The sequence below is a fragment of the Lepisosteus oculatus genome, chromosome 1, assembly GCF_040954835.1.
Source record: "Lepisosteus oculatus isolate fLepOcu1 chromosome 1, fLepOcu1.hap2, whole genome shotgun sequence".
NCBI lineage: Eukaryota > Metazoa > Chordata > Actinopteri > Semionotiformes > Lepisosteidae > Lepisosteus > Lepisosteus oculatus.
In genome coordinates, this window is record NC_090696.1 from 57,713,885 (window position 1) to 57,726,606 (window position 12,722).

A 12,722-nucleotide genomic window follows, 5' to 3' on the forward strand; every position below is an offset into this window, starting at 1 on the left:
AAACCCATTGATAAATAACTAGCAAACCACAGGGAATGTGGGCAGACCAAAGCACCAGAGGAGCAAAGCCAATTACTAATGTGCCATTTATTATAGAGCAAATGATAAATATTTCCTGGGCCTCACTCAATCTTAATTAATTACATTTAATAACTATGACATTTTTTAATCCTAAGGGATCCAAAATCCCTTTACATTAAGGAGGAAACATGTCAATTAGCACTGAAGTGCAGGACCCACCTGTGTGATGTATGACAGCCATTGTGTCCCACTACACAGTAAATGGGATGGAAAAGTGAACAATAGCTTCACTAGTTGAATTAAGGGAAAATGTTAAATATGCCAGTGTAATTCCTTGCAAGTCCAAAGTGTAATCAAGACAGGACTTTGAGACCATACACGTTTGAACAGTAATGTAAATTGTCTAATGACCAAGGCATCAGAACCTCATTTTAATATCTTTTTAATATCTCCACCAAATTGAAGGCCAGAACTGAATTTAGCCAATACTTTATGTCCAGATTAACACCACCTCTAACAGTATAATGTCCCTGGTCAAAATACAGGCATGTTGGTTTTGGAAATTCTGTTCCAGGCAGAAGAGTGGAGGACCACCTACTGGTCCACAAAACTCAATTTACAGCAGCTTCCTTAGAAGTCTCCCATCTGAACCTTGATCAGAGCCAGTCCCAGCCAACATCTGAGATCTGGCAATATACAGTATGCCTAGAAGCTAGCGGACTCTGTTGTCATAATGGTGTAGCATAGATTACTTCAAGAATGACGTATCTAATGGAGAGACATATCTGTTTGTTACATTATTCAGTATGATATTCCACGCTGACAGCATTTTTGAAGTTATCTCAAGGACTGTTTCCTAGCACTGGGACACAAAGTTGTTCATAAGGAATGTTATAGACTATGTGTGGATTTTGACAATTCATAAGGTTTTAGAAACATTTAGTTAATGAAGCATATTTAGATGGAGATTATAGTAAATATGTTTTGGTGACTCAGTAGCACATTGGTTAGCATCATTGCCTTCTTGGGCCGGGGTCGGGTTTAGTTCCTCTTCCTGGGGTGCTTAAGTATCTGTGTCATAGTCATACATACAGTACTAGTAGGTTAATTGGCCCTGGTATGAATGTGAGTGTGTAAACAGTATGTCTGTCTTTGTAAGCCCTGTGATGGAATGGCATCCTGTCCAGGGTGTACCCTGCCTTGTGCCAGGATAGCCTTTGGCTACACCTGCGACTCTGTACCGTATAAACCATCGTTTTCCCTGAAGCTTTCTGTGTTTTCTGACAACATTATAATCACTACAGATTTCCTATGGTATAATGATTCTCTCAGGAGAAAAATAAATTAAGTTATTACACACTATAGGCCTATGTTACTTACCTGGTGTTGTCATGGTTGCATCAACTGGTCTGCAAGCTCTTCCACTAGCAGTTTCGATAAAGTGTTTATCACATGAGCAGTGAGCCACTCCAAACTTGTTCTCACACAACTGACTGCACCCACCATTTTTATAAAGGCAGGGATTGGCCCCTGGAATAAGAACAAATTTGCTTTAATGGGCGCATTTTAGGAGAAATGGGAAAATATGCTCATTTATCAGTCTTAAAAATACTATTTTCATGATCAACAGAAAGAGCCTTTTCGTTAGAAGAGGAATACATGAGTCATGACTGCTACTCTCTCAGATACATAAAGCAGGTCCAGTGGCCTCTGACTGTCTCTAAGGACATTTCTCTTATTCTGCATTAGGTTAAACCTAAACCATGGTAAAATTTTAAGTGACTGCAACAGGAATTATTGATGTTACATATCTTGACAGTTACATTTTGATATGGCTACTGTAAATGTCAATAAGTAATTTATTGCCTTTTACTTTTCTTCATTAACTATGGATGTAATCTATTTCTGTTTCAAAGCAGTGAATGCTCTAGGCACGAGGAAGAGTTTATCATACCAGGTTTGGCTAATGGATGAACAATGACCACGGCAGAGGGCCTCTCCATGTTGCCATGGAGACGCACTCGATTTTGCCCACTCCTCTTATCTACTCTCACGACAGAAGATGTGGCCCAATCAGTGAACCAGACGTAATCTTCAAATACAGCAACATCAAAGGGATGGCCTAAAAAAGGCAGAATATTATAGATATTTGTCTTATTTAAGTAAAAATGATATACGATAAGTTGGACACATGAAAAAAATAACAATTCAGTGAATTACAGTATGTGGCCACAATAATATCAGCAAAGGCAGTAGCATACAGTATATGTGTTATTCTGGGCGGCCTACACAAAACCATAACTGAGAACATGGCTCCACTGCTGATTTAATCTACCAGAATGGCATTTTGGATCATTTATGACATTTTCTGGATTTACACCAGGTTTGATCTTCAATAGGTTAAATCATCCCCTCCGCACCTGTGTCCAGATAAGCCTCTTATTAATGTGTTGCTTTATTGGCAATGTATACAAACTTACAAGAAAGGTTAAAACGGAAGGAGGTCATTTGCCACATCTGGCCTATTTGTACGTATTGTGGTAGTTTATTGATCCAAGGATCTTATTCAGCAATATCCTGAAGCAAGCCAAGGTACTGGCTTCTACCACATGGCTGAGTAGCTTGTTCCATACTCTTATAAACCCTTGGTTAAAGATATGCCTTCTGTTCTCAGATTTAAACATGTTTCCCCATAGTTTTCACTTGTGTCCTCTGGTTTGTGTTTCATAGTATATTCTGAAGAAGTCCACTGCTTAGACAAAACCTTTAGCGACATTGAAAACTTGTATCCAGGTTCATTGCAGTATTCTTTATTCAAGACTGAAAAAGGTTCAGTTTGTTCATCTTGTCTGTGTATAATGTTTGTCAAAGTCCTGTAATGCATGATGTTGCTCTTTTCTGGGCTGATTCCAAAGAAGAATTTGGTAACCAAAATTGTACACATTATTCTAAATGAGGCCTAACCAGAGTACCCCTCAATTTTAACATAACATCCCTTAATTTTAATTATACACGATTGACTATACTGTATAGCCTAGCCTTGTTTGTATTTTTATTGCTTTCCCACTTTAAGAAATGTTATTGCTTTTATTGTCAGAAAAATTTAAGTATGCTTTTATAGCTTAGTGTATTTTGTATATACAGTACACAGTAGTTCATATTTTCCGGCATCCATGCAAAATCATGCCTTAGTCTACATTAAACATCCACCAGGTCTTTGTTCAGACTTTAATTTTATCAAAATGTTTTGAATTTCATTTGTTGAATTCTACTATGTTCAGTAATTCTCCCAATTTGGTATTTTCCACAAACTTAACTAGTTTGATATCTTTACCACAATTTACTGTATATCTGATATATAGTAAAATAGAAACAGAAGTGGTTGTAGTACAGTACCCTTATCTGTACTATGTGTTTTTTATTTATTAAATGATTCTCAATACAAATTATTTCATTCCCTGGGTAAATCCCAGTAATGTGACAATTAATTTTATCACAGACCTTCTAGATAAAATCTTGAAATCTAGAAAAATCTAGATAAAGCATGTCATATGTTCGGTGTGTCTTGACTGTTCTTTATTCATAGAACTATAAGTTGGTTAAGCAATACCTTAATCCATCTTGACTTCTTTCTAGGATGTTATTTCTATATACTGTAGGTGGTGCTTCATTTTAGTTCTAATAATTGTTTATTATAGCCATAGATATAACTGAAGTCAGACCTAAAAAAACTTGCTGACTCTTGGGATGAACTTTTCTGTGCTTCAAGCTTAATCTGTCCTCCCCGTGCACTATAGAAGCAAGCTAACTGAGCTTCAGGAAGCTCTCTAATACCTTTGGCTACCTGGAAATGTAGTTTCCTCTGCCCTGTTTCAATGAAGAAACTACACACAGACAAGCGACTCTTTGCTCAAAATATACAGTACTCTTTTTGTATACAAATATACAAATTCACCTCCAAAACTCTTAAGTTTGAGTCTCGTAAAATCCGTGCTAAATGTTATAATGGAAAACAATAAAGAGATATATTTTAAAAAGCCAGATCAACTACCCAAGTACCCAAAATAAAAGCACTTCACTGCCACATGTTACTTTCACTATGGTATAGCCAGTATTTTTTCCAGTTTCGACAGCAAAAGTTACAGAGTTTTTAATGTGTGATTTGTTGTTCCAAATCTACCTTGAGGACTTGAAAGCTTCAGCAGAACTCTTGATTGTCAACTGAAGATATTTAATTTGATATAATATTATGAGTCAGTTACTTCCCCAGGTGCTTCTAATATTGCCACATTCTTTGTGTGTGTAGAAAAGCTGGGTGATTTTGTAAATGTAGTTCTAGGTATGGCAGTATCTTTACTTGTATTATTATTATTATTATTATTATTATTATTATTATTATTATTATTATTATTATTATTATTATTATTATTATTATTCCTTGTTCTCCGCATCTGCCAGATCTGTTGGGTAACAAAGATGTTGTTGGGTAACACAAGGCATTACTGTTTGCCTTTTCAGAATGAACTTAACATATTAAGACAGTTGGGGATTAGCCAACAGAATGTTCATTTTACAGGTTCAAAGTTATGCAACTCCCACACTGATGGTTTACTGTGATTTTCAGTTAGAATAACTTTAGTTAGAATAACGTTAGAATAATTAGTATCACTGCCAGAAGCCTCACCTACTTCATTGTGTGTCAAAATCCGGCGGTTGGAGCCATCCAGATCTGCTACTTCAATAACTGATCGCTTGCTGTCACACCAGTACAGCTTATCCTCCACATAATCTATGGTCAGCCCACTGGGATAGACTAGGCTTGTGTTGGCAATAATGACTCGGTCACCACCTTCCAAAGAAGCACTCTCCAGAGATGGTCTCTCACCCACATCTGTCCAGAACAACTTCCTCAAAAGCAAACAAACAAAACACATCAATAAACACCGAAAATCCTAGCCTGGACAGCAGAGACATATAAAACTGATTATTATTAAAAATTAAATAAAATCACCCACAATTAAATCAAATGTGGCTAATTAACCTTCCGGTGTGTTTTTGGAATGTGGAAGGAAACTGGATCACCCAGAGAACATACAAACTCCACACAGAGAGCACCACAGGTCGGATTTGACCCAGTACTGCAAGGTGGCAATGCTAACCACTGTTACAGTACCAGCATCCTGCAACCAGAGGGCACCCAAACAGATAGAATGTACCTCATCCACTCTGGGGAGACGTAGGTTAGACCTCGTTAACCCATCACCACGCCTCCCCTTTAGCCTACTTAAACCCTGCTCCCTGTTTCAACCTTGCTCAGTATTAGGTTTATTCCCTGAGAGCTACACTTTCCGTTTCTCTAAGATATTCTCTGCTTCTCTTTTTGCCCTTGGATTTTTTGCCTTGCTTTTTGACCACGAATTCTGGATTCTCCTTTGGATAGTTATTGCTTCAAGATCTTTTGGCATTTTGACTTGTTTGTTTGGACTACGGCCTTGGATTTCCATATTTCCCTGTATATGCATAGGGTTCATCCCTTACCATCAGCTACTTTTAGCTTAACAACCACTGTGCCACTTAGTCACCCATCCTTTATAGTGACTATGTTACTGAATGTCAGCTAAATAAACTGGATTCACAGCATATGGATGCCATTAGTAGGACCTGCAGAGGTCACTGCAGTTCTGTTCTGCTTTCCCACATTGCATCAAACACTTTCCCTACCACGCGAGCATCTGAAAATCCTGACTAAGAACCCTTTTCATTACTGAATATGTCAGATTGGACTAACAGATGCTCTGATGAGAACGTGTGTAGGCCGAAGCAATGTTATTTTCATCCACGAGGTGGAACTGGTGTAGGGAGGACAGGAGCAGAGCAGCTTGCTTGACTTCAATAATCCTTCTTAAACCCTACATGAACTGAGAAGAGCATTACCGTTAAACAGGGCTGACAGGAAAATCTGAGATAAAAGGCTGTTTTATACTATAAGCTTCAGCCTTTTGCTTTCTGCTCTTCTTATTAATTTTTTTTCTATTTGTTTTCTATTTGGAAACCATTCTGTGGGATTTTCAAGCGTTTGTTGGAAATTGGATGTATTGTTTCTTTGTTTGTTTGAGTGACAACTCACTCAAGGGTGGACAGTATTCTGTCAGGGAGATGCCAGAGAGCGCTGTACAACACCTTACTTTGCCACTGAATGCAGAGTTATTGCCCTTGGCTTGTGAATATCCTCTCTGATGACCATTTCCCTGTTTAATCCACTCAAATCACTTCGCTCAATACTCGACAACCTAAGGATACAAAGAGGTGGTGTTAACAACTCTGTGAATGAAGCATAACCAAATAATTGACTCATTCATTATGGTTAGATTTTTCTAGACTTGACAAGAAACAGCTTAATCAGTATTCTCAATGGTCAGCACCCATTTGTTAAGTAGCATTTAATTTCGGGGAAGTATAGTAAGTAGGAGCACAGACAAAGTCAGGTGACCAGAAAAATAAATGCATTATGTGGATCTAGGCATGTTTTATATTGAATGTTTTTAATGGAACACAAAACAATAGCAGGTGAAACCATATACTGTACTAAATTTCTCCTCCCAAAGCAGTGTCAAAGGTCAGTTCATGAAGCAGGTCCTCCACCAGGTGAAAAAAGGATTTAGCACTCAGTCTAGCACCTTGCAGTTAAAGGATGGCTTCAACTATGGGCAGTTTTAATAGGAACACCTCATTATGCAGTCTCTGAAGATTGTGGTGTCTTCACCAATATCAAGTGAAATAAAGCTAAAACAACACCAGACAACATTACTCATGTCATAATAAATGGGGGAAACTAAAATTGCAAACTTTCAGCTCAGCTAGGCTATATACTGTATAGATCTTTGTTTTTTAGTGTTTGACATAGACTGTAGTTGTACTTGGTTGTTCAAGCATTTGGGAGCTCACTGTTTTATTATTGTGAGGTGATTTAAGATATTTTACTCCTGTCTTTCTTTTTATTGAGATGTAAACTATACAATATACAGTGTGGTGAAAAGGACATCCTCTTAAGATCGTACAATTGAACAAATTTGGACATATGTGACCTTCACATAGTCCAGATATAATTCCAGATGTAATATGATGCATACCTTCAATACAATATTCCCTATTCTTTATTTAGAATGTAGTACAGAAATATCAATACAGTAAATAATATAATAAGCTCCTAGCAAGCTTTTTTGGATACACTTGGACAAAAGAGATTTACGTTTTTAATCCCTAGCAAGGCATTATTAAAATGACATTCCCTCTTCAGCATTGATACCAATAACAAACCTGTGCTACAAATACAACTGACATCATTTAATGCTTTACTCTATAACTGATTTCTAACAAAAATGATAAGATGAAGTTAAAAAGATTTTTAAAAATTCAATTTTCTGGATAGTTTTAAGCAGTGTCTGGTGATGTTAATTACATTCCCAGTTTAGTAAGAAACACAAATAATCTAGGGCTAATTAGTGTTGATCAAAATGTGTAACAAAATACCAAAATACAAAACCAGGTACACATCAGGCAAGTATCTTTAAGTGTCAGAATTTATTTTTATTTCCTGCATCAAAATAATTCTAGTAGTACAATTAAGACTTACTGAAATCCACATGAAGAATTGGGGATTTTACTGTATATTATTTATAAATTATATAGAAGCAGGTATTTTATATTGTTTATAGAATTGATAAGATTATCTGCATAATTACCATGCAGTGTTGCAATAATGCAGTAATAATAAGCACCTATAAAAAAATAACGTTTTTTCTATACTGCCTTTAAAAGTGGCTTCTCAAAGCTCTTTCACTTCCTCAAATAGTTCAGAAAGCATGGTCACCACAATACTAGTTAATGTATCTCATTCGGAGTTTCTCACTCTAAGCAAACTACCAAATGGAAACTGAATTTGGAAAGATAGTTTATCCATAGTGGAAAGTTATGTATTAGAAAATTCTATATATAAAGAACGTGGGCCGATTATATTTTGTTAATCATTTTTCAGCAATTTCAATTTAAAATCATTTAGACGTTTGTTGAGAAGAAGAGTTGTGCTCAGATGGATATCACTTTAGAATCTATGGAAAGTAGCTGGCAGTCCTGTGGAAAAAGTGAACCAAATAACATTCCAGGGAAGATTTGCAATGACATTTGTCTCCTGGCCTTCTATTCTGACCTGCGAAGCAACTGTGTTCCAAAAAATGTAAGCAATTTGGATACTAGCTCTCAAATTTAAACTTCAAATTTAAATTTAAATCTTTTCAACATAAACATGTGGTCATTTTTCAAGACTGTGTTTCAAAGACAAAAGGCAGTAATGTTTTGTTTTCCTTTTCTGGTTTGTATCGTGCTACATTTGCAACTATTAACCTTTTGCAGAACATATATTGCAGGTTAAATATTTTGCTTTGGATCAGACACTTTGCAAATTTCTCTGCTCACAGAGCTGAGTGCTCCAAACAAAATCTGAAGAAGATAGAAATGTTTCTTTGAGGCTGTGAGGTCATTTTTAAAAAGACCTGGAGAGATGAAGACTTGTGAACTATGATGCAGTACATTATACAAGGCTGAGCAACCTGTTCCTTTGTGTAATTATTTTTTAATATATTTATGTATATATATATACATTATATCTCTTATAGATATATTTAGATATTTAAACCATGTAGACAGATACTTTTAAATATTTTTTTCACGACATGCTTATTTGAAAATCTCACATCTTAAAAAACTGAATTCCTGTTTCCAGCATTGTTTGACTTTTTATATGCTGCTCTAAAATGCAAATTATGGTGCTGGTGTTGCAGAGTCACATGTTGGTCATTGTTAATATTCAGGCCAATTTTAATTTTTCCGTGGCCAGTTCTCACAAGGTAAGTGACACTAGAAGAAGCAAAATGTGTCATTGACTATCATGTGTAAGTAAAAAAAAAAATGCTACAGTTAATCGACTTTGCACCTCTAATTAAAGCTTGTATGTCTCTGCCAATGAAGACTTACCTGCGGTCAGTCCAGTACAACTTGCGGTTAATCCAGTCCACTGCAAGCCCTTCGGGTAAATCTACATCCTTGTGAACCAGAACCTCTCTTTCTCTGCCATCCAGGTTTGCTCTCTCTATCCTCTTTAGGGCTGTGTTGGTGAAATAGACCTGGAACACAACCAGACAGCAATAACAAGTAAAGGTTTGGTAAAATGCGTTGCCTGCTTCATTTTGCGAACAGTGTACAAAAATAACATCCATCAATAATACATTGAGTAGAGAAATCCTAATCCCCATCTCCATCCACTAAACGCCCAACCAGTATGGCAATCAACTCCTATTTTCAAATGTCTGTACTCAAAAGGACGTACACATTTAAAACTCAGTATAAAAGTTTAAAAGAAAACTGAAGAAAAAGAATGAATACCAAATGAACTAGAGAAACATAAATGTTCTACAGAAGAAACTTTGTGATTACTTCTGCAGGAGCAAACAGCCCTGTTTTCAACCTTTTGCTTCAAGATCATTGGCAGCGTCAATCTTTGTTTTAAAAAAGCTTAAGAAAGATTTTTTTCAAATGAATGTTTTTGTTATAATGATACATCCCTGGTTAAACAAGATCAGATGGGAGAAGCGAGGGTGACGAAGGAAGGAGTGTTTATGTTTTAGGAGTGAATACTCCAAAGTCCAGTAATTAGTGGAATCAGAAAGAGCTGGGCAAAGGGGTAAGAGTGAAACCTTTATGCCTGGTAATTAGTTAAGAATAAGAACATGAATGAATTTTAGAGAGAGATGACTAAGACCAAGAGAGCAAAGATTAGTAATAAGTTAGAGAGAATCTGGGTGCCATACAGTATAATATATGTGGATTCTCCAATGGTAGTTAATGCAGATGGAGAGATAACCCAGCACCATGGTGTTATTTGGGAATGAAATTGAATACTGCGGGGCCTCATGTAAAGATAATGTGATCTGAGTGTAATGAGCCATGAACTGTGTTTGAGGCTAGACCTGGGAAGACCAGCCAAGGATCTCTGCATTCTTTCCCAGGAGGTGACCAACACGAATGAGTTAGGATTCCTAAAGGGGTCTGGAACAGTATATAAGAGCAGAGACAGGCCAAGTAATAAGGTTACTCACAGGCAGTGTCAGGATGGTTGAGGAGCTAATTGGAGTTCACACCCTTAAATTAAATGTAACCTAATTTGTAAGCTAGTTTAAAGTGTCTTTACCTTCTCATCTTTCATGCTGTGAATCTTTGTATCTCTCCAGTTAGTACCGATTGAAAAAACTGTATCTGTGCAACAGATATTACACTGTGTTGCTGTTAACTCATTAACATTATATGGATAATATATTCACCTATTAGTTAAAGTGTGAAAATGTAAAAACAAATATTTTCTGTATCATTCTGGTAAGGAAAAAAAACAATGTAACTTGTTCAAATTCTCTTATTCATTTTGAGGTTTATGAAGGAAGAATATCAGTTGTGACTGTGAGTTCAAATCTGTTCATTCACATTCCTGTATCATCAAATGTAACCTTGTTTTGCCTTTTTTTAGTAGGCCAATTGAAATTATGATAATCCATGAAATACAGTAAATACCAGTATTCTCAAAGCATTGTTAACTAAAGGCCTAATGGAATTACAGTACCTTTTTTTCAACTGGGTCATAGTCCAAAGCTAAGATACTTTCCATATGCTCCTCCACCAGACTATTGTAACTTGTTCCATCAATGCTGATCCGTTGAATACCAATGGTGTTTGCTAACAGCAAATAAGACATAGGTCCTGGATGCACACAAAAAAAATTGTATTCCTTCATAAACACATTAAAAGTGAGACTCTAAATAAAAAGAAAAATGATTTTCAGAACTACAACAACCATATTATTTCATTCCACAAGATCATTCTTTATGTAACTCAAATGTAAAATATGTGCAATACATTCACAAAATGTTCAGATACATGTTCCCCAAATAAAACTGAAACTAAATAAATAAAAAGGTTAATAGAGTCTATGTGATTTTGCAAGAATGTTCCAATGAAATGATTAAATCTACACACCCATCAGTGTTCAATGGTAATCATAAACTTTGGGAACTCGTTGCTTTATATGATCTGATATACAATTTCTTCTACTCTATGTCTGGTATATGATCCATGGCAGTGAACTGTGCATAGCCACAATTAAAATTCCCAAGACGTTCGGTGCGCAAAATATTCAATTTTGTGTTTGAGTTGGTCTTGGCAACTGAGATTTCAAAACTGGACTGAAATAAGGAAGTGGGTTGAGCTTTCAGTAGTTCACATTTCTGGCAAGTGTGAGTAGAAAGAAAAAGGAAATGGAGGCTACCTCCAAAACTCAAGATTAAAAAGGTAACAGTGTTTTGTAAAATAATGAATTTTCATTGTTGATATAATAAAGATCAAATATAGCATGTGTAAACATTTTGTCTTTTTACTGTTCAGAATCAGTATAACTTTCAAAGTTTACAATCCAGAGCAAAACATGCTTCTCCATTTACAGAAAGAAAATGCAAACATTTCCAGTAGAAGCAGATGGCAAAGGTCTTCAGTACTTTGAGACTGGTGGACAAGCAAAGTCTGCACTCTCCACTTAGCAATTCATGCTAAAGACAACCACTCCAAAATGAATTTGACCTATTCATACTGTAAGTCTCATGAAGTAAAAAAAAACTAATTCAATTTGACACTGATAAAATCAAGATTTATCTCTGCAGTTTACACTTGTTGAAGAAAAAAATGTTTTGATTGGTAAAAAGGAGAAAAAAAAATGAATTTTGTTGCCTCTTTAACATCATGTCTGAAGTTTTGCATACTGTTCGCAAACTTGAAAAGATAAATAAACTTTGCAAAATTAAAGCTTTTTAGTCATTCTCTCTTATATTCATTCATGGCATACTTTTTGAAAACATGCCCACATAAATTTGTAATGTGGTTACAGTTTCTCAAACTTGAAAAAGATTATAAATGCTTCCTGTATACCAGCATTTCCTGTTTTTGTTGCCTTCGTTTCTGAAAGTGCATACACATTGCAAGCAAAGACAAAAAACTAAAGAGAAAAAATGAAACATGTTGATTGCATTCAGTAATTATTCAGACCATTGAACAATGTTTCGTGGAAACACTACTGGCAACAATTACAGCCAAAAGTCTCTACCACTTTGCATACTAGCTTGGTGCAGTTTATGCCCATTCTGCTTGTCAGATTTGCTCAAGCTCTGTCAAGTTGCTTGGGGATCTGTTACAGACAATGAGTTACATGTCTTTCTACAGACTCTGAACAGGACTCAGAACATTGACTGGGCACTCAAGACGATTCATTTTCTTATTCACTTAGCCACTCCAGTATAGCTTTGGTCATCAACTTTGGGCCCTTCTACTACTGATAGGCTAATTTTTTTGAGGATTTTAGGTTTTAATCAGGTTTTACTCTACGATTTGCCAGTACTTTGGTGCACCATGTTCCCATCAGTCTTGACAAGACTTCCTGGTCTCTGCTCATGAGGGGAACTAATGCTGCCACAACCACACATGAGTGTAGAGGGGTGACTTAGTGAGTGATGTATTATGCTGAGTTGCTTTTAAACCAAAAAAAGTTAAATTTTGTCTTCTCTGACCAGAAAACCTTCAGCCACATTTTTCAAGTATCAATTTAAAAAAAA

At 36.1% G+C, this 12,722-nt stretch overlaps 1 protein-coding gene across 2 annotated transcripts in view; it reads right to left on the reverse strand.

The window, feature by feature from the left end:
* egf (epidermal growth factor) overlaps positions 1 to 12,722 on the reverse strand; it is a 56,143-nt gene that overhangs the window by 22,288 nt on the left and 21,133 nt on the right. For both annotated transcript variants that reach the window (XM_015345286.2, XM_015345287.2), the window contains 6 exons: positions 10,688 to 10,824; positions 9,052 to 9,200; positions 6,207 to 6,311; positions 4,706 to 4,929; positions 1,976 to 2,143; positions 1,402 to 1,551 (listed from right to left, as the gene is read on the reverse strand). In XM_015345286.2, coding sequence (XP_015200772.2) covers positions 1,402 to 1,551; positions 1,976 to 2,143; positions 4,706 to 4,929; positions 6,207 to 6,311; positions 9,052 to 9,200; positions 10,688 to 10,824 — 933 coding nt within the window. The remainder of the gene's footprint in view (positions 1 to 1,401; positions 1,552 to 1,975; positions 2,144 to 4,705; positions 4,930 to 6,206; positions 6,312 to 9,051; positions 9,201 to 10,687; positions 10,825 to 12,722) is intronic.